The sequence below is a fragment of the Erythranthe guttata genome, chromosome 8 (genome assembly GCF_056151865.1).
Source record: "Erythranthe guttata isolate IM_541 chromosome 8, IM_541, whole genome shotgun sequence".
Lineage (NCBI taxonomy): Eukaryota > Viridiplantae > Streptophyta > Magnoliopsida > Lamiales > Phrymaceae > Erythranthe > Erythranthe guttata.
This window is the reverse complement of record NC_142540.1, coordinates 22,703,225-22,725,669: the sequence shown is the minus strand read 5'-3', so window position 1 is coordinate 22,725,669 and position 22,445 is coordinate 22,703,225. Positions and strand designations below refer to the sequence as shown.

General features: G+C 34.6%; 2 protein-coding genes across 2 annotated transcripts; one reads left to right on the top strand and one right to left on the bottom strand.

Annotated features, from left to right (window-relative positions):
- Positions 1 to 9,169: 9,169 nt before the first annotated feature.
- Positions 9,170 to 17,663, top strand: LOC105965096 (protein FREE1). The gene is made up of 10 exons (XM_012989612.2): positions 9,170 to 10,153; positions 10,325 to 10,411; positions 10,498 to 10,629; positions 12,094 to 12,219; positions 12,336 to 12,401; positions 14,292 to 14,402; positions 16,041 to 16,130; positions 16,984 to 17,011; positions 17,123 to 17,199; positions 17,312 to 17,663. The coding sequence occupies exons 1-10, from the start codon at positions 9,419 to 9,421 to the stop codon at positions 17,387 to 17,389; spliced, it is 1,530 nt and encodes a 509-aa protein (XP_012845066.2). The 5' UTR covers positions 9,170 to 9,418; the 3' UTR covers positions 17,390 to 17,663.
- A 743-nt stretch (positions 17,664 to 18,406) lies between these two features.
- On the bottom strand, positions 18,407 to 21,058 carry FBS4 (F-box family protein). The gene is made up of 5 exons (XM_012989907.2): positions 20,831 to 21,058; positions 20,070 to 20,508; positions 19,317 to 19,391; positions 19,106 to 19,215; positions 18,407 to 18,938 (listed from the first exon to the last, which is right to left on the bottom strand). Exons 2-5 carry the CDS (start codon positions 20,454 to 20,456, stop codon positions 18,680 to 18,682), a joined length of 831 nt encoding a protein of 276 aa, XP_012845361.1. The 5' UTR covers positions 20,457 to 20,508; positions 20,831 to 21,058; the 3' UTR covers positions 18,407 to 18,679.
- Between the last annotated feature and the right edge of the window lie 1,387 nt (positions 21,059 to 22,445).

Sequence of the window (22,445 nt, the reverse complement as noted above, 5' to 3'; positions counted from 1 at the left end):
AATTATTTTTATCCCTACATTACCCTTATAACCTAAATATTTTAATCTACATATTCATTCACGTATTTTGAATTAAATTTATTTCTATTTCTTCTGACCTCATTCTTTCTCTCTCTCCCCTCCATCTCTCGTCTCTTTCTTTCTCTCTTTTTCTCTCCCTCTCTCTCCATCGCTTTCTTTCTCTCTTTTTTTTTCTCTTTTTCTCTCCCTCTCTCTATCGCTCTGGACTAGTTTTTTGTTTGGGCTCACGAATCAGTTGCGCCATATGCTTGGAGAAGAAAACAGGGGTGGCGGCGAACGAGAAGGCGGCGGCGGAGTGGGCATAATTGAATCTTAAGGCGGCGGCTACGGTGAATCTATTGTGACGATGGATCTGAAGGCGCCGACAGAGTGGGTAGGGGTGGCGCGTCGGATCTATGGTGACGGTGGTGGATCTGAAGCAGCGATGGAGTGCGTAGCGGAGGCGGCATCGTTTTTGGGAAGAGATGAGTCCAAATAGATGAGTGGTGGTGGGTTATGGGGGGGTTGGTTATGGCAATAACGGAGTTCGAGGGTGACGCTGGCCCAGCGGCGGCGCTCGGAGTTCGAGAATGGTGTTGGTGGTGCGGTGATGCTGCTGGGGTAGGTGATGGCGGCGTGGGTGGGGTGGGTGGTATCCTTAGAGGCGTGGATGGGGGTGGGTGGTCTTTGGCGTCACGAATTTAGGGTTTGGTGGGTGGATCTTAGATTTTCTGGGATGGATCCAAGATTTTTCGATTTGATGTCTATGGGTTACTAAGAGCGTCTGGCGGCTAGGGTTAAAAGGAGAAGTTAGGATTTCAAGAATATATCTATGGATTATTACGGGTTACTACGGGTTACTACGGATTACTACCGTTTCCTATGGGTGTCTATACATGACTGAGACCGATTTTTTTTTTTAAATTCATAATTTTCAATATTAAGTAGATAATAATGGAAAAAATAGATTCCTAAAATACTGAAAAAGTACGAAAATGAATAAACAAAAAAAAAAGAGTAATGTGTTGTACGTAAAAAGAATAATAAAAAAATGTTCGATGCAAAATGAAAATGTTAAATGCATAATAAAAAATGATAAACGCAATTTAAATATTATTTGGTCCAAATTTTATATTTTGTGTATGGTCTTAAGGCCCCTTTTGTAAAAGCAATTGTTGCCTTTTTTTGTGAACAATATTTAAAAGTAGGGGTGAGAATAAAAAACCGAGGAACCGAGGAACCGAACCGAAAACCGAAAAAACCGAACCGAATTGCACCGAACCGAAGTATACACCGCATACTCGGTTTTCATTTTTATGTGAACCGAAAAATTCGGTCCGTATTCGGTTTTTCAAGTTGGAAACCGAACCGAGGAACCGAACCGACACAAAACGACGTCGTTTCATTAAGTATATATATACCTGTTTATATTTTTTTTTTACTTTTAACGGAGAAGGGAGAGAACGCACAATCACAAATTCACAGATACAAAAAATTATACCCGACTCCCAAACTGAACCCTAGCGCCGCTTCTCAAATTCTCCATCGCCGTCCTCGGACTCTCACCAATCGCCGGTGACTCGCCGCCCTTGAAATTCTCCTCCAAGGTTTCACTGTTCAAAAATCACGCAAAGGGTAAGTTGTTTTTCTTTTGTTCAATTCGTCTACAAACTTTTTCTTTTATTTTATTTTTTGCTAAATTTATTTTTGGGTTATTTCGTTTCTTACTCTTGCTGTTGAATTTTTTTGTTAACCATCAAATAGGATGTTTTTGAAAATTTAAAATTTGTTGAGATTTTAAATAATGGGACAGATTTTAAATAATGAAAAATTGTACAGTGAGTTTGTTTCTTGAAATCTTGACTTGTTTTTTTTTTTTTTTCCTTTCACAATATCTGCTTTCCCACAGATTCTCTTTTTCCTTCAATAACATGTCATCCTCTTCTTTTTTTTTTTTTTTTTTTTTCTTATCCTTTTTTTTTTAACTTTTATGCAATAATTGTGTTTAATTTTATTTCTTATGTATATTGTGTAGAACTGTAGATGGGAGTTGGTGACTATGTCGCTCATTTTTACTGTTGGAATAATGTTTTGTGTGGTTTTGCTGTGGAATAAATGTTGCTGCTATTTTTTTTAATGAATGTTGTTGCTGGTCTTTTTTTTTTTTGTGAAATGTTGAATTGATTTATTGTATATTTTTAGCTGATTTAGAATGAACTTAAATTGATTTTTGGGCCTATTTGGGCATAAGTTTGGGCTGATTTTTTTTATTTCTGAATTTTGAGGTGCTTATTGACATTTTTGGGCTGATTTTTGGGCCAAAATTAGCCCAAAACCGAACCGAAAACCGAACATAAATTGAAACCGAACCGATAGTTTAATGAACCGAAAAGGAACCGAAACCGACAAAAAACCGAACCGGAACCGGTCGGAACCGAACCGCAGGGAACCTATCGGTTTGGTTTTTGGTTCTTTACGAACCGAACAATTCGGTTCCGGTTCCGGTTTGTGGCTAAAACCGCACCGAACCGAACCGTTCTCACCCCTATTTAAAAGCACCAAATGTGGTCAACAATATTTAAAAACAATATTTAAGAGCACCAATTGTTTCCCTATCATAATCCGTGTGACCGGATTGATGTCGATTGTTAATTTGATTAAGATAAGCAATGAACTTTGCACACTGAGCATTAATATTTTGCCAATGATTTTTTATGCTTTGTTCGGTGTGTCTGCTTTGACCCATATTAATTATGAATTCATCATAAATCCTCTCCCAAAATGTTGTTGCATTTTGATCGGTTCAGTGAATGGCATATTTGCTTGTATATAGCCATATTGAGGTAATACAAACATCTTCATCGGTTGTCAAATTCGTCGATTTTTGATAACTTCGTTGACTTTGTTTATTTACGCATCGGTTTCTACGATTGGATTCAAATTATAGCATTTATCATACAACGACGAATCGTCACTAAGAAGATTTGTAAAAGTCCCGCAGTAATAAGAGTCCATCTACAAAAAAATGCAATTAAAAATTTACGAGTAAAATACATAAATTAAAATCCAAAGCAAATTAACTAAAGCTAATTCAACCAAACAAATTTAACTGAAGCTATTTTAACTAAAATAAATTACCTAAGCTCAGCCCAGTCCACCTAACCCTATCCACTTAAATCAACTTGAAGGTCATAAAACTAAACCTAATTTCAACATCGCCTCTCTCATCATACTGCCATTGCAAACAAAAAAAAAAAAAGCAGAGAACATACCTCTGCTTCGCCTCTCTCCTTTTCGGTCTCACTCGTTCTCTGCTTCACCTCTTTCCCACTCTCTCTTTTTGCGTCAGAAGAAACTACTCTCCTTTTAGTGTGGAGTCAAATATAAGATTTGAGAAAATTATTTGGTTGGGTTGTAGAAATATAATGAGGTGAATCTAATTATATAATTTTTTCATTTCTTACCGTTGGCTGAATCTGGTTTTTTTAATCAACTTTTTGGTTTAGAAAAAATGACAGTTGGGGTTTGAAATTACCGTTGTAATTATTTCATTATTAAATTTATGGGAGCCAAAAATGCATCCACCGACCATCAGCACCAAAATAGCTCATGTGTTTGATTACCCTGCTGGAGGCCGAAAAAATGAAATATGGGCATTAAAATGGAAGTTAGACATTTGATGCCTCCTTTGATTATGCTCTTAGAGTTGCACTTAAGTGTGTTAGATAAAAAAAGTTTGATTCTTAATTTAAAGGGGAATTATGCAATACCCCTCAAATGGGAAATTTTTGAACTAAATCCAATTGATTTTTAAAGACTTTTGCCTACACTCAAATTTCACTATTAATTAGTGAGACCCCCCTAGACTAGTGTGAAAAGACAAAAATACCCTCAACTACTATAACCCTAATTATTTGTCCACCTCTATCACTTTCATCTTCTCTCTTCTCCACCTCTCCACCTAAATCCCTCAACTCTCTCCAAAATTTCCAAGTTTCCTCCACCAACGCCGCCGCGCCACCGCCGTTCTTTGCTGCTGTCGCTTCCTCCTACGTCTCTACATAAATAATCTCTTTCTCTCGTGTTCGTCGTCTCTCTCGATTTCTCTCTCTTTACACCACCATCGTCTCCACATAGATCTATATATACACCACCACCATCATCGCCGCTTGTTGCCGACGCCGCCTCCTTCGTTTCCACGTAAGGCTATTTCTCTCTTTTTCGTTATCTTTCTCAATTTCTTAGTTTTTTTTAGATATGTCCACCACCACCACCACCATTGTCGCCGCCTCTCTCACTCGCTCTTTCGTTCACCACCGCCGCAGCCGCCGTTGTCATCGACGCCCCCTCCCTCTCTTTCATTATTTTTCTATCGTTATTTATGTATTTTTTGATTTTTGTGTTTTTTTTCTCCAGATGTGAACAGCAGGTAACATTGTTATTATAGTTATATTCGAATATGACTATAGTCATATTTATGTATTTTTCGAATATGGCTGTAGTCATATTCGAATAGGACTATTGTTGAATATGACTGTTGTCATATTCGAATATGTTCTATCTTCTCGTTTCAAGTTAACTTGTAATAAAAAGATTCAAATTGTGATTTTTTGTGTGGATGTTAAATTGTTGATTGCATTGTTTTCGTAAACAATAGGGAATCTTCGTTGTTTTATATTATTTGGTAAACATGATTGTACCACACTATATAATCGGAATTTTTAAGTTCAAAATGTAAAAAACTTCAATATAAAGAAAGAATATGGCTACAGTTGATATAGTCACATATAGTTATATTCAACTATAGTCATATTCGGCTTCGTAAACCCGTCGAGAAAAAAAAATCATTTTTTTTAAACAAATAAATTTTTTTAATAAAAAAATATTAAAAAATATAAAAAAAAATTAATTTTTTTTTTGTTCTTTTTGATTTGTTAGAATTTTTTTAGGAACTTGGAAGCAAATTTTTAGGAATTAGATTATTGTTATGGGAAGATTAGTTTTAGGAATAATTTGGAGAAATTATACGAATTGACATAAGGGTAGTTTTGGGAATAATTTTTTTAGATGTTATCACAAAGAAAAATTTAAAGAGTAGACATATCACAATTTCTTAGTTATATATGAGGGGCTTATTGCTAATGACCCCTAATTTAAATTCTTTGAATTGTTTTGGAACTTATGATAGAAATTTCCAAAATTGGGATGCAAATTATATAATTTTACAAAATTCTGAAATTTTAGAAAGAATATATTTTGATTTTTTTTTTGAAAATACAAAAATAAAATAAAATGAATAATATCAATTCCGAATAATAGTAAAAAAATTGAATAATAAAAAAACACTAAAATACAAATTGAAGGCGTAAAATTTCTAACAAATATAGTCGTTGGAAAAATTAAAAGGACTGTTAGAAAAATAATTTATTGTAACGGTTATAACCGTTAGAAATATCAATCTAACGATTTTCTAACACTCTTAGCGACATTTCTAACGATATATAACTGTTAGCAAAATTACAAAAATGGTACAAAAAAGTTATATATACATATATATATATATATATATATATATATATATATATATATATATATATATATATATATATATATATATATATATATATATATATATATATATATATATATATATATATATATTTAATATAAAAAAATTTGTGTATAATAGAATAGAAATCATTCCATTAGAATAGCCATTCGTGAATCCATCTAAGAACAATCATTACAATTATTTATCCACCATCCTATACCACTCATACATATACTAATCATAGGTTCTTAACATTCATATAACATAAATCAAAGGGAGTACACGAAGTACATTAAGTTACGTACATACTAAATCGATTCAAATAACTTTTAAAAATACCATCATCGAGAAGTTGAACCTGCCAAACGTACTTCCTTAATCCATTAGCAAAGTGTCCCATGTCATTATGGTTTTCGGCGTAATTTGAGCTGAACTAAATTATTTAGGAAAAAATATGCTGAAATCAAAAAATAGAAAACTCCTTCACGCTCAAGTTTAAGAAAACTATATCAAAAAAAATTAAATATCATATTGTTATATACTTCATTTAGGTACATACTGAATACGATAAGATAATGTTAAAGACCTTACCATGTCTAGCATACATTTTGTTTAATTTTCGGATCTTGCATGAGTAAATAATTATCTTGTTCTATACTTCATTTAGGTACATACTGGATACGATAAGATAATGTTAAAGACCTTACCGTGTCTAGCATACATTTTGTTTAATTTTCAGATCCTGCATAGTAAATAATTAAAGAGCAGTTCAAGTAAGTCATCTAAACTCAACTGCCACATTGATTTAGTTGAGTTCCATCCCGATTTCATTGCAGAAATTCGTCTCCCCATAAGCTTTAAGCAACAAACTAAGTACATTACACAAAAAACAAATGTAAATCAATGTAAACTAATATCCACTTTAAAGTCAAGTATCTATTTTTTTTTATTCAAATCCAAACATTAATTGAGAGAGAGAGAGAGAGAGAGAGAGAGAGAGAGAGAGAGAGAGAGAGAGAGAGAGAGAGAGAGAGAGAGAGAGAGAGAGAGAGAGAGAGAGAGAGAGAGAGAGAGAGAGAGAGAGAGAGAGAGAGAGAGAGAAACCGATTTTTGACCGATTTTCGGCCGATTTGTGCCACCGAAGTTTGACCCTCCTTAAAGGTTTGACCTCCTCAAACCGCCTTAACCCGTCTAAGACCGCCTAAAACCGCATCTGAGGCAAAAATCGATTTTTCAAACCTTTACACTAAAATCGTAAAGGTTTGGGATCGCCTCCGCCTCTAATCGGCAGCCTCGGCCGATTTTTAAAACATTGATTTCAAATATTTCAAAATAATTATTCACTGCAGATTTACAGTAATAAATTGAGCAATTTGCCCATATAAATCATAAAATCAACAAACAAAACAAAATATATGGTGGGCAAAGAAGGTCTTTACAATTTCTGGAAAAAAAAAATCATATTTTCTACAGCAAGTGATACTAGCGATTTACGGAAAAATAAATTATATCATACCTGCTTGATTTGAAGACCAGTGACGATTTTTTGCCTCAAAATCCAGTTTTTTTGTCATTTTTACTTTTCAATACGTGATAATGTATTGCTTTTGAGTTCATCTGTCTTTTTGCTCTTGGGAGTTATGTATTGAAAAAAATATTTGGTTTGCCTCTTTGTACTTCCCTTCCATTTGTTTCCTTTTTGGCAGGTGAAAAAATTAGGTTTTGCTGAAAAGTAATGGTATAACAGTAAAATGACATTAATACCAAGGAGGAATATTACACATCCCACCCCTAAGCTTGTACGGGAGATCCTTGGATGAGGGTCAAATACTGTTAGGCTGCTCATCAATATTGGACCTCTAGTATTATGATAATGTAAAGTAAACATGTTATTGGGTTGTACTAAAATAATATATATAGGCTAATATGTTGAAGTAAACGAGGCCTTAAGCTAATTGCAAAAATGAAATAGGTTTGTACAACAAACTAATTTTCTTTCTAATAACAAATCAGTACGTTAAAGGACTTTGTGGAGAGCTCATGAATCCCAAGTTATGCATTCTCTTTCAATAAAAGTTGTTGCAACTTGCAATGTTACCGATTTTAAAGAATGTAACCGATTTTTACTGAGGTTGATCATAGGAGACATAGTCTCGGCGGGTCCGGGTCGGGACCTGTTGGGTCCGGGCTCGGGCTGGGTCCGGGGCCAAACCGAATTTTTAATTTTTTTACATTTAATCATCGAAAAATTCTCCGGTTAAGGATGGAACACGAGTTGCTCCAAAATGTATCACATTCCTAACCACTCACATACATCAAATCTTTGAAAAATAATTAGCAACAAATATATATAACATAAACTAAAAGTGTAAAATGATGATAATAAATAATATTAAATGGATTATTAATTAGCACATTCATTATTATTAAATAATGTTAATTAAATTATTAACAAATGTAATATAATAAATAAAAAAATAAAATGAAGGGACTTGAGCTTAATCCATTTAAATCTTACATTCGATTCAAATAATTGAATAAAATGTATTAAAATGATTAAATTTTATGATCTACGATTTGATTCTTACGGTTTTTAAAAATAAAATTTTATTATTTTTTTATGATCAAATTTGCCTTCATCGGGTCGGGTCTGGGTAAAACCCTGCCCATGTCTATGCTTATGTTTAATTTTGGTCAAGTTATATTTGTATACTTATTCATGGACAAGTCCTGTTTCTTTTTGGAAGGAGCCATGTTGCATTTTGTTGTTCGATGGTATTTCCTCGTTTTGTTAAACTTTTGTCGAGTTTTATTGCATTTTTTTGAACTTTGCCTCGAAATTTCTCATTTTTGTTGAAAAATCCCAAAAAAAATAGAAAATGGGAAATTCTACTTTTCGCCCTTGTACTTTGTCTTGATATCATTTTACCCCTTATACTCTCGATTGCATCGATTTGCTCCCCTGTAGTTGAAAAATTGTCTCAATGTGACCTTCGCCGTTAGTTTTCAGACCTTTGACTTAAACCTCATTTGGTCTAAGTCTGAAAATTATAAAAAAACCACCCCTCCCAGTTTAAATAATTATAAATAAAAAAATAAAATTGTGGCTGCCGTCGTAGACTATGTTTTTTTTGTTATTGTTGTTGTTTTTTTTTTTTCTTTTATGTTTTTTTAACAATTATTTAAACTAAGTTGCGGGGTTTTTTGTAATTTCAGAGTTTAGAGACCAAACGGTGTTACGATCAAATGTCCGACAACTAACGGCGAGGGTCACATTGAGACAATTTTTCAAGTGCAATGGGACAAATAGATGCAATCGAGAGTAGAAGGAGATAAAGTGATATCGATCGAAAATACAAGGTGGGAAGTGGAATTTGCCCAATATAGAATTCCCATTATTTACGAATTTGTAAAAAGAAAGTATAATTAAATGCAATTTCTAAAAGTTTTTAGGGGATGTTAGGTTATGTCTCTAATTAAAAAAGTAGAAAATAAGAATATGTTTAGTATTTTTAATTTTATATAGATGTAGAAACGAGAATATATTTGACTAGTTTTTTCTACGAAAGTACGTGTAAAAGTACAATATAATGACTCCATGATTTTGGTGGGGAAAATATTCCAAAACCGACATGATTTTTTTTTTTATTTTAACTTCCGAACTAAAACAACGCAAAAGTCAAAATTTGCTGGACCAAAATTTAGAATTTTGACCAAGGAATAAAAGCAAAGAAGCCTCTCCAGAATTGCCTTCTGTCCTCCATTGTTGAACAAACAAAACCTGCTCTCCAATTTTGGCGCAAAGAGTCGTAAAACAGAAATTCTGCATCTCTTCAACAAATTAGATCTCATCAAAAAAGGAAGAAGATGCAACCACAAACTGACACCGCCGCCCAATCCTATTACCACCAGTACTATCAGAATCCCACCTCCGCCGATCCTCCGCCGTTCAATCCCATTTCCGCCGCCCCTCACGCTTCCGCCCCACCGGAATTATTCTCTCCTCCCGATTACTACAGTTTTCCATCCAATCACCCCTCAAATCCCGATCAGTACACTTTCCCTCACCTCCACGAAGCTTCTCATGGTCATCTTCTACCTTACCATCAAAATCAGCCTCCTGTAAACTACGATTATGCCATCCGCGCAAACCCTAACCCTAACCCTAACCCTAGCCCCAACCTCGAACCGAGATACGATCCTCAATACTCGTTGAATTCGTATCACCATGGCGCTTCAGCTTTGCCGTATGATTCCAATTCATTTGAGACCAATGGGAATTATGGAGAATACCAAGGGAGAGTTGATGCTGGGGTTTACAAATATAACGGTGGACAAATGGAGTCGTCTTACGGTGGGAAGGAAGGCCGATCGTCGGACTCCGGAAGCGGCGGCAGTGGGGTGATGTTTGATGATTATGGGCGGCCGATTAATGTTCCTGGAGGAAAAACTCATAGTGGATTTGTGAATTCTGCACCTAAGATCGTCAAGGCGGTTCCAAAGGCAGAAGATTCTGAGGATGTTAAGAGTGGTATTCAGAAGTTTCGTGTCAAGCTTTTATCTGAGGGTTTCGATCAAGGTGATATGGATGTTCTTTGTCAGGTTTGTGAGATGTTCGTAGTTAATTCTTTTCGGTTTGCTTGTCTTGGTACAAATTTGGATTTTGAACTAGTTGTTGCTTCTTTTTATATTTGTTCAGTTTTCGATAAGAATAGTTTCCGTGCCTACTGTTTCTAATACCTTTTCTTATCGATGTTTTGAAATCGATTTTAGATTGGCCTGGATGGGATACGCATTTTGGATCCAATAACCAGCAGGACGTTAAAAATATATCCACTTGATACAGTGACTAGATGGGAGGTACATACACTTGTTGATAATGCATTTGAAATTGAAATGTGTATTTTTCACTGATTGTATCGTGATTGATCCCTTTTCCTATCCAGGTGTTAGATATGTATATCTTTGCATTTTGGGCTAAAACAAATGTTGATCCAGAACCCGCGCGGATCAGGCTGAAATCAACTAGTTACACCACAAACAATATTCTGGACACAGTGACAGCAGCAAGCATACAGGTTGGGATGTTCCCCTGTATCTTTTTACTTCTCTTATACAGCTTTACGGAGAATTTTTCAGTGACCTTATTTATCGATTAATGAGCCTATTGAGTTGTGGGACTGAGTGTGGTTCTAACACTATGCCTTATCATTGTTTCACATTGTTCGTTCTTGTAGAATGATACATACTAGTTTGAAGGATCCTGATATTGATAGGGAAGTGCTTGAAGCTGTAATAAAATTAATATGATTTGCCAACTATATTAGATGCTAACCATCTGCTGGATTGCTTTGTAGTTGTGCTTTACTTTATTAGCAGAGGGTTGATTATCTTCCCCCGCATTTCAAATATAGAATATCCATGATACTAGAATATACATAAGGGGTCCTCTTTCTTGTGCTAATATTGTCGACATATACTTGAATTTTACTTTAGATACTCAGTTTTGGAAAATCCATAATATACAGCATACATTAGGATGCATTGGGTTCCGTTCTTATACTAATACAGTGTTTATTTGTAATATAAGTAATTTGATTAGAATTTAGTCTAGGTTGGAGTGTTATTATTCATTTTATGGATCTAATCAGCCTCAGAGTATGTTCAGCTTGTGAAGCTGCTGAAGCATCATGAAAGTGATTGTACTTGTGAACTTTCATTATTTCCATTTTATATAATTTGTGTTACCTGTTCCTTCTTGAATTAGTCGTTCTGACTGCTGCAGAAGGATTTTGTATTAAAAGTCTTCATATATCTCTGTGAGTAACTTTTCATTATCAAAGGCTTCAGGCACATAGGGACGGATTTCATAAAATCAAAATGTTGGAAGTTGTGTTAGGAGCTCTTCTATTCAGTTTTTTGTTTATTACATCATGCAAGTGCATTTTCCCTCCTTGTTGTTTTCTTTCCCTTTCATTTGACCAGCAAATTGCTTCCAAAGCTTCCAAACTAAGACTGTCTTGGTCTGCTCCGGGCCAGACTTTTCAGTTTTCACAAAAATCAAGATTCAACACAAATGCAATAAATTTAGAATCATTCTACATAGTCTTAGAGTGGTTCTTCTTAATGGAGGCTTTTATGATCACAATTGTTTTTCATAAGCTGCAAAACATTCACCTGCAATAGGCATTCCCAGAGTTGCATGATTTGATATCTTACAACTACATAAGCTATTGGCCTACAGAAATAGTAAGAACAACTTTGTTTTACGCATGTTTTACTCCAGTGGTTATTTAATTTATTTTTCAATAGTTCTCTTCAAGAATGGGTATACTTTTAAATTTCGGATCGATTTGTTTGATACATTCATGATCTTCAGCATAGAGAACTTCTGACCTGCTTCTGCTGAACTTATAGGTGCATACTGCATGAAGCAAATATTTAGGATGAAATATGAGTCTTGATGATGCATTACATGTATTAATAACTAGCTTATACATGAAATTACTGTACTTAAGTTGAACTTTTGGTTTACTGCACAGTCCAAAGAGATTGGACCAAGCTCTTCGGATCTAATCAAAGGAACCGATCAATCACTAGAGAAGAAGAAAGCCTTCATTGATTGGAAGAACTTGATAAAACCAATTAACGAGGAGAAAGATCACTGGGTAAGTTTAACATGTCTGTTGATTTGTTTGTTACTAAACTTTTTTACTACTGCTGGTTTTTGCAACTCAAAATTTCTTATTGGTAATTATGACTAAATGTTTTTCTTTCACTTTAGGTTCCAGACGAAGCAGTAACCAAGTGCAAAGCTTGCATATCAGATTTCAATGCTTTTAATAGAAAGGTTAGAATCTGGTTTAATATTGACAGTTTGTTCATTATCACCGTCGGCAGGACAATCACAGTTTGTGATTTCAATATTTATAACACAAAACTAATGGGTAATTGTTGGAATGGAAGAAACTATTGGAATGTGTAATGGAACTGTTTAAAAAGTCAGAGCAAAGAGCTGGATATGCTAAAACATTTTTCTCTAGTCGTCTTCCTTGATTTTCTTGGTTTAGTCTTCATCGTAGTAGTTAATTTATTTGTTCTAAGTTTTTTTCTACTTTTCTTTTAACATTTTTTTTCTCCATTTAAGAAAAAAGCATACTCCTTGATTTCTCACTATAGCTGCGTATATTAATGGTTATCACTATTTATGCTTTTATTTCCCAGCTTATACATATGCTTATTTTCTATTACATATTGGGGTCTTACCTTGATTTCTGATTGTTTCTTGTTGGTTTGATATTGATCTTGCTTCTAAATAATATTATCTAATATAATAGCATAATTAACATGAGTAGCTGCAAGAGCATCATATGTGAGCTTGATTACGTTTGTTTTGGCTTCAAGATACTTTTCAAAAAGCTTGTAAGTACTCATTTTAGTGTTAGGCTTTACTTTATCCACCTCCGCTCTTGTTGAGTTCCCCCTACACTCTTGTGCTCTTAGTTATCTCACTTTACACCCCTTGTTAAATAGCACTTCAGTAGAAACTATGATAAATTTAAAACATACCATTAAAATATAAGTAAAATGAAATATTAAATTTAATGTTAATTATTAACATTAATTAATCAAGTTAAACATATTCTTAAAACATAATATAATTATATTAATATTAGAAGTATTTTGATTAGAATATATATAAGGTTGGGTTTGAAGAGTATAGAAGTATGGTGAGACAATGAGAGTAAGTGGGGTTGAAATGAGATAATTGAGAGTGCAAGGGGTAAAGTGAGACTCAACTAGATTAGGAGGAGGGGTTAAAGTGGAATTTATCCTAAATTGGATTGATTTATATTCGTTATCGTACTGTCTGCATCATTCTCACTTAGATGAGAAACGTCTAGATGGAGTTTCACATGTGGAGGATGCAGACCTCAGGGTTCAACCTCAAAACCATGCTTATTTAAAGATTTGTTCTGTATATAAGCCATTTTTGGCATTACGTGTGGATGTGAAGTATTTTCCTGCAAATCTAATTCAAGTTTCACATTAGCGTATTGCCGTATTCATTTATTTCTGCAACCTTAACATCTCAAGTTTAGTTTTTTCCTAAAAACCTTGAATTAGTGATTGTCCCAAATTGCAAAAGATCCATTTGTTCTATGCTTATCTTCTTTTCCAAAGTAATGGTTCATATTCTTGAAGTAGTGCATAGTACATAGACTTGAACTTTAATCTTTGGGAGCACATCTGTTATTATGAGCAATGCTAATGAGTGCTTGCACTGCATGAGCTCCCTGCCTCAGAATGAGAATCGTATTAATAAATCTTTCTCTTTTCTGTCCACATTGCTGCAAATGTTAATCTGGAACTATGTAAACTTTAAATGATAATATACAAGGAATCTTCATGAATAAATGGTGGATTTTACCTTCTACGTTTCTGTAGTTGAATCACCAAACTTGTTCACAACATCTATGTCTTGGTGAAACTGCCTTTGTTTTGTAGTACTCTTATGCTGACTAGCTGCATCAGTCACCGTCTTAGAGTATACGTAATAAATGGTTCTTCACACAAAAATCATTGTTCTGAACTTTAATCCCCTGACAGTTATTCTGCATTTTGCCTGAAAATGTGTTCCTTCTAATTTACTCTTTGTTGATAATCTTCTTGTCTTATTCCAGAGTTTAATTATCTCTTCTCACTGGGTAGTCTTTCACCTTTTTGTGCATGTCATCAGCATCACTGTAGAAACTGTGGCGACATATTCTGTGACAAGTGCACACAAGGAAGAATTACCCTTACTGCAGATGAAGATGCTCAACCAGTTCGAGTTTGTGACCAATGCATGGTATGACTGATTTCCCAAGAGCTTTTCTAATTTTGTTTCTCATAAGCAACAATATGAAAATGAGGTATTTGTTGCAATTAGAATATAGACGTGTCTTTCTTTTGAGCATTAAATTCTATTGCCCCGACAACTTCGCAGCTGGTAAATGAGTGAAACAATCATCTGATTGCTCATGGTTACAATACCTTTATTGTGGATTGGTCCGTCTTGAGTAACAATTTTGGTACCTTTCTGTAATGGAAGTGGCCTGCATTAGCTCTTAGCGAAGATATCTATAAGTTTCCTGGTTTTCACGAATCAGCTAAAGTTTTAGTATAGCAATATTTTTAAAGAAAAAAAAATCTGTCTATTTTGGTTTCAAAAGTTAAAAAGTTCACATTGTGAAGCCAACTCAAAAGATGAAAAGCATGTAAACTAAAAGACGTAATTATCTGTAAAATGAGTGCTGAAGACTTCCTCGCAAATTTGAAGAACAAATACCCATAAAAGATCTGGTGTTGCTGGCTTTCTATAATACCCTTTATGCTCATGTTCCTCAATTTATGACACTGTATCATATAAGCTTCTTGTCTTTATTTTCCTACTCTGACTTCCTTGTTGACTTCATCCATCATCCCTGGTCAAAAAATTGACGCATGTATGTATTTTACTTCTTATTACCTTCCATGTGCACTAGTGAACCTCCTGAAATTTCTTCTACTCTGAAGCATCTTTCTTACATTCATTTCTCTCACCCAGTCTTCCTACCATTATTGGGGAAACAGGCTTGATGTTGTGGATTTAAGGTTCCACTATATCCTCAATACAACAAATCATACATCAAATTTGTTCCATTATACATATGTTTATCTCCTCTGTTTGACACACTTTTTCGTCTTCTGAAATAAACCTGAAATCGGGAAGTGGCATCTGATTTCCAGTTAGATACAGTCCTCAATTAGACCAACGATTCTTGGGAAATGTATTCTTGCCTACGGATAAAATGATCCGTGACATCTATGTAACTTGCAAAAATTCATTTGTTTGTTGATCTCAATTCCTCTCCCTTAACTTCCAATTTGAAATACTAGCACCTATTTGTAAAACATTTCATGGTTTTCCTTCACGTCATTTGTTGTCTGGAAAGAAATTTTAGTATGTGATACATATTCGCCTGTTCAGAAATTTCGGTTTACCATTCTTGTACCCATTCCACGAGATCATTCAATTGTTTTTTTTATAATTTACGTTCTGCTTTCTTGCTGAATCAAAAATAAGTATCTAGCAAGATCAACTGACTTCGGGAGACAGAAAATTTATCATGAAATATAAGTGGTGCATCTGAAATTCGATGATTCACTTATTAGAAAGTTCTAAGTATAATTATAATTGGTATATTAGAATTAAGTTGTCTACTATCTGAATGCTTTACATTTCATTACTTATTTTTGTAAAACAGTATTCATTCCCTTCTCGATATCTTAATTTTTTTGTTGTGTTCTCTCTTTTTCTTATTTTTATGGGCGTGGAAGAATGAACAGCTTTTACATGATTCTTCCACTATTTCCATATACTAATTTATGTGGCTTAGATTGTAGGAATTTTCCTTTCTTTTTTTCGCCTCTTATTTATAGTCGCGATTCGTATGGTATTTTGTAGGCAGAAGTGACCCAAAGACTGAGCAATAAGGTAGCACCTGGAAGAGTTGCTGGGTTACAGAGCCACGAGGATCTTGCTAAAAGACTTCAGGTAATACAGACAGCTATATAATAAATTTCATCGCTAACCAGAAGATATATATAATTATTATTCCTAAGCTTGTCGGAAAGCTTAGTTTAATAATGTTTAATTGCACAAGTGTTGCTTATATAGTGATGTATGATTTCATTTGACGTCAGGGAGTCATTCGACACCAAATCTGTTTTCCTAATCATATATATATGCGAGTGTTGGTTCTAATCGGACCATCTGTTGTTGGACCCCTTTTTATTTTAAAGTCAACTAGCTTTGTGGCGAAGCAGTTCTTATGCTGTAAGCATATCCATAAAAAAAACAAGATGTTGTCACGAACCTGAATCTTCACTTCTCCTTTTTGGAAACAAAAATGTTTTACGTATGAATTTCTCTGTATCCAAAATATTCCGTTCTTCGTACTTTGTTCTTCAGTTGGATCCATTTTAAATGGGGAGGGGCGAATAACGCCGATTCAAAATTGTTTACTCCAGAAAAAAAAAAAAAAAAAAAAAAAATTGTTGAAGAAAATGAGCGTATGATGTGATTTTGATTGCCCACCTTTATTGAGCTTTAAGGACATGCAAGATTTCCCGTATTCTTATTTCTTAAGCTTGTGATTCGTGTATCTCCTCAAAACAATAGCTGTAGTTTGTTTTTTCACGTTACGCATTATACTATACTTTGACAAGTATAATTAACATGTGACTATCTAATCGCGTGTCATTTTATCGTTTCCAATTTTGAGCCATTAATTATAATTAACATGTGACTATCTAATCGCGTGTCATTTTATCGTTTCCAATTTTGAGCCATTAATTAGTCTTTAGGATTTCCGGATTTTTAACGTGGTTAAGGTTTTCTGTTGCAGGAGGAGATGGACAAAAAGCGAAAGACGGGTAATTAAAACATTCAGTACTTGATCGTGCTTCATATAGTAGTGTACTAGTGCTTGTTGAATTGTTTCTAGAATATTTTTGAAGTCAGCTAAAAGAAAGTTATATTTGTAGGAGTGAAAGCTGAAGCCTCAGCCTCTCGAACAAGAATGAGAGAAGTTGCCTGTCCAACTTGCACAGTTCATTTACAGGTTTCTTCTTTTACATTTAACCTTTAACGAAGAATTAAATGTTTAATTTATGGAATTAATAATTTTAAAAGAATTTATTTATTTATTGAAGTTGATGTGATTCGAGTTGCAGGTTCAGGTTCCGGCGTCCGGTTCTGAAACAATAGAATGCAGTGTGTGCCAGCATCCATTCCTTGTGAATGCTCATTGATCACATTCGTTCATGCGTACCGAACAATTGTGTAGAGTGCTGATTCGTCTCGTGACGCATAATGCCCAGTTACACTTATAATGTATAGATAGATATATATGATTCGTGTTTGTAAACCATTTGGCAGTGTGAACGCAATACTACTGTAAATTAAACTTATTCAGATTCCTTTCATGATGTGAATGATGAGGCCTTCGGGATGTTCCCTTTACCCTGCTCTTTTCAAAAGTTTACGAAAGTTACATTCTCTGGTGAAGATATTAAATCACCTGAATTGTGGGGTTTCACCTTTTTCATTATCTCCCTCTTTGTTGAACTATTTGCCTGTTACCTCTAGTTAATAAAGGAGTGACAATGGAGAGGGAAGTTTCAAATAGGGAACTCCTATAATATATTTGAAATGTTAAATGCCGTTTTAATTTAAATACTGTTTTGATTTCGAACATGATTTTGACACCTTTGTAGTTTGATTTTGGCAAATTCAAAGTACGAAAATTGTAATCCTTTGAGATAACTTCCCAACTCAACTCGAATGAATTAGATCGGATGTCGAGTCACAAAGTAATGCATCATATGAGTTATAGTTTGAATCTTAGATGACTCAAAATGTCAAGTTTGTTAGCGGTGTTAATTGATTCATGGATATATTCATTCGACATCCAATCTTAGTAGTGTTCCAAGTTTGATTAGAAAGCTACCTTATAGAACTACGAACTCCGTACTTATAGTTTTCACAAATCGGCCTCGAAAAAAATTCTAAATCACATTTGAAATCCAAACGGTATTATTAAAAACTGAAACAACATTTATCACATCCCATTATATATTCTCGGTGTTTCGAGATCAAGTGTTCATAATGAATGCATCTCCTCAATATATGTTTAAGGGAATATAGTATTCTCAAATACAGAATAATGATTGTTTTCCACGGGGGAATTAGAAGTTACACGGTTCAAATTCACTCGGTGTAAATAACCAGGTGTAACATCTAATTTCCTTTTCCCACGGTTCAAAATGAAACAAAACAGATACAACATAATATCCACTAATAAAAAACCGACACGTGTCTTAACCATGGTTACTGTACAAACTGACTAGTAGTATAATACATTATTTCACCAAGAAAAAAAAAAACCATCCACATAAGTCATAACAAAACTAAACCCCTACCTACTTTACTTCCTACTAGTTGAGAAAAAGAAATAAATAAAAAGAGGGCATATGATATACACATATATTGATCAGTCAGTCAGTTCATAAGAAATGAACCAATGATAAAGTAAAATAAACTCAACGAAGTTTGTTTTGAGCAACAGCCTGGCACAACTCATCCTCGTAGAATAGGACTCTATTCGAAGCCAGTGATTTGCAAACGGGCTTTTGAATAACCGAAGGCACCAAATACTTTGAAGAAAACGAAGACTCTTGGAACAGAACTGCTGAAACTTGACGCATCTCAGTGAACTTCAAACGAGAAGGCGGGCGGGGCCCATGCTTCGGTGCCTTTGGTGTGTGTGGACTTGCAAACAACCCCTTTCCACCTCCCTTGCTGCAAGTAAGTCTTTCCATTATTATATATATATATATATATATATATATATATATATATATATATATATATATATATATATATATATATATATATAGAGAGAGAGAGAGAGAGAGAGAGAGAGAGAGAGAGAGAGTTTAGTCTAAAGAATAGAAAATGTGTATTACCTCATAAAAGGCCAGTGTTCAGTTGGGAGTGGAGTCTTTGTGTTGAGCATCTCTTGCCTTGATCTATCTGGAGTGGTGTAATTGAAATGGAACTGCCTTGCTATTACAACCTTTTTTCCAATCAAACAAAGAAAAAATAGTTGTCTTTATTTTTATTCGCATAATGACAGACATACAGAGAGAGAGGAAAGCATTGAATTACAGAACTTACTGCCTTCCTGATTTTCTGAGAGACATGGAAAACTGCTCTAAGCTGATCATGGTGCAGGTGGCAGAGTATTTTGACCTTCATTGTACAAAAATAAATCCATCAGATATAGATACAGATCCCCTATAATCAAGAGAGAGAGAGAGAGAGAGAGAGAGAGAGAGAGAGAGAGAGAGATGTCATTCTTTTGTTGTTTTCTATTTTCTCAAGAACTTCAACAGCACTAGCAAGAGGAAACTAAGAAGACCATTCGATCAAAGAACGAGATCAAACGCTATTCCCCTGTTATCTTTTTAGTTCTGTGATAGCAGCAGATAATTTAGTTAACCACTTAGGATCTCGACAGAGAAAAGTAACGGGTGCTTATATAGAATGCCAGGATTATTACTGATCAACAATACCTTCTACTGTGATAATAAAGATCAAAATTATTCCTCAAAAGATTACTGCAATAGCCTATATTTTTCATAAGCCCTTTGAGCTTATAACATCTCTTGCAAACACTGTAACCGATTATAAATGGATATTGAAAAGTTAATGCAAGAAATCAGTCGAGCGGAATCGCAATGCCTGTTCGATATGCTACAAATATTATCATAACCGAAAAGAACAGAAACTTTCTATGAAACCAACAAATAGAGAAAACAGATCGGTTCATATTTCACAACTGTAAAACACCACCATATCAATCAAATAACATATTACGACTCGAAAAAAATAAGGAATAGCATAGTTCAGAAGATGCTGAATACCAACCAGTAAATCAGTGGGGAGAGATTCGAGCCTCGACTCAGAGTCGTGTTCTTCAGCTCGAGGGGTCTTTGGGGTGCTCTGTAAATGATCCCGACTAAATAAATCAGCATTTCCAATCATAGCACCAAATTGGAACCTTACGGAAGACAAAGGCGTGCTAGGGCTCTCGTTTTTCTTTTGCCGAACCTCAGAAATTTCAACTCCACTCTGCTTTGCGTTTGAAACCGCAACTCGTTTCTTCCCGAGATCTGTACAAGATTTAGAAGCCCGGGTATTTCGAAGCTGTGCGAGAGCACCGGGTTTCAAATACTTGCTATTTGAATTCTTTGACTTTCTCTTTTGTCTCCCCCCGTTTTTCGGCTGCCGTTCATTTGGAGACACTTTGCCCATGATTTAGGGCTCCTTTCTCAATCTCCCAAAATTGTTCCTTTTAACTTTCCGCCTGTAACCCGATATACCACAAATGTAAACATTCACTAAAATCAGAGCAGGTTTGTAGCAAACCCCAAAAATAAAACAAAAAGATAGAATTTTGAGACGCCATCGAATGAATTAATGACCGTACAAAAAGCTAATTTAATTACTTATTCAGCCCTTAAGAACAAGCAACAATCAATTCAATTTGATGATAAACCATGAGAGAGAGAGAGAGAGAGAGATGGGCAAAAGAAATTCACAGCTAAAATCAACAAAAATGATAACACAGCAAAATTGACTCCCAAAAAAAAAGACGAAAATCGAACGATTAATGGAAGATTACCAACCTTGGGAATCATGGAGAGGAGAGCGGAATCGAGAGAATTCGAGGTGCGAGTTGAGCCGCAAAAGTGAGAGAGAGAACAAAAAAACTTTGAACTATGCGCGGCGCGAAAGAGAGAGAAATAAAAAATGAGAGGAGGGAAATGGAGGAATGGGAGGGGAGGTGGGGCTAGGGTTTCCAGTTTTGTTAAAGCGAAAATTTGAATTTAATTTGGATAGGGTATTTGCCCGCCATTTTTTTCGAGGAACAGTTACCAAATTATTATATATTAAATGAGCGGATATAATGGTAATTTGTCGGTTCCGATTGTGATAGTGACACTTACACGTGCGTCGCCTGTGCCTCGTGTGGAGAATCCTATGTAATTCTGACGTTGCCATAGATTCCGGGGGATAGATTTTGTTGATTGTTGTTGTGGTCCATTCCATTGGGTTTCATTATAGTACATTACTAAATAACCTCTAAACTTATGCTAAATTATAACAATAAACCCATCTAAAAATAATTGCAAAAACAAACCCATAATTCCGCTCTTACACCGATTTGCTACGGTGTGAATTTTAGCGGAATCGTTCCTTTTTGTTTTAGATACACCCTCTGTTGACGTGACCATTTATTTATGCTACCGTTCAAAGACATGATTACCTTTAAGGATCAATTGTAGTAATACTATAAAGTTGTAACAGGTGCTATTTGTACTGTAAATTTATATTGAATATTATCAGAAAAACTCAGTCGAGTTTTTCAATTTTAAAATTATCATATAATCCGATGTCATATAATCTCCGATTATATATTTGAATTTTTTGTGCAATATTTTATAAGATATTTATGTTTAATTTTTCTCAAGTATTTATCTGATTCATGCTTCGTATTCCAATTAAAGAAATTTATAGTTGATTTAACTATATGGACAATTTGTTAAACACCCTTGGGCACTAATTCTTTGTCAAATCAGGACATACGAATTTTGGCAATTTGCTAAAAGTCTTTGGTTCTTCATCTCGCCTTCATCCCGTTAAATACATTTAACACTGTTTAACTCTGTCAGATTCGTTTAACCAGTTTCACTCCATCAAATTTGCTCCATCACTTTTCTCCGTCGTTGCCATCGTCGAAGCTCTACACACAAGCACACACGCATAATTACATACCTACATATATGCATTGGCAACCACATACACGCATACACATATGATATTGGTTACACTCATTCATCTCCGTTGTAACCTAATAATCATGGAAACCAAACCGAAAACTATTAAAAATTGTTTGGTGATGATTGGTGATGGTGATGTACGTACCAGAGATTGTTTTTCTTCTTCAGCTTATTTAACTAAGATGTGTAACTAAGCTATGCAACTAAACAGTGTAACTATGTTGTCTAACTAAGTTGCCTGTGTAAGTTGTGTATATGTTGTGGGAAGCATCTATTCTTATTTTAGTTTTTTCTTCACTGTATTTTAACTAAGTTGTTGGTTATTAATATAACTAAGTTGTGTAAATCCCGTTACAGTTAGTTTTCCTAAGAGATTTTGTTAGAGAGGGGAGCGCACATAGACTTTTAGCAAACTAGAAAATATACATATCCTTACAGCTACAGAGAATATTTTTTAGGG

What these genes read in the sequence shown, in the direction of transcription:
- LOC105965096 (XM_012989612.2), top strand. Translation starts at nt 9,419, where the DNA reads ATGCAACCACAAACTGACACCGCCGCCCAATCCTATTACCACCAGTAC. An exon ending in ATATGGATGTTCTTTGTCAG is followed by an intron (nt 10,154 to 10,324) that starts GTTTGTGAGATG and finishes AATCGATTTTAG; the next exon opens with ATTGGCCTGGATGGGATACG. An exon ending in GAGTTTGTGACCAATGCATG is followed by an intron (nt 14,403 to 16,040) that starts GTATGACTGATT and finishes GGTATTTTGTAG; the next exon opens with GCAGAAGTGACCCAAAGACT.
- FBS4 (XM_012989907.2), bottom strand. Translation starts at nt 20,456, where the DNA reads ATGGGCAAAGTGTCTCCAAATGAACGGCAGCCGAAAAACGGGGGGAGA. An exon ending in CTCAGAAAATCAGGAAGGCA is followed by an intron (nt 19,216 to 19,316) that starts GTAAGTTCTGTA and finishes ATTGGAAAAAAG; the next exon opens with GTTGTAATAGCAAGGCAGTT. An exon ending in GAACACTGGCCTTTTATGAG is followed by an intron (nt 18,939 to 19,105) that starts GTAATACACATT and finishes ACTTACTTGCAG; the next exon opens with CAAGGGAGGTGGAAAGGGGT.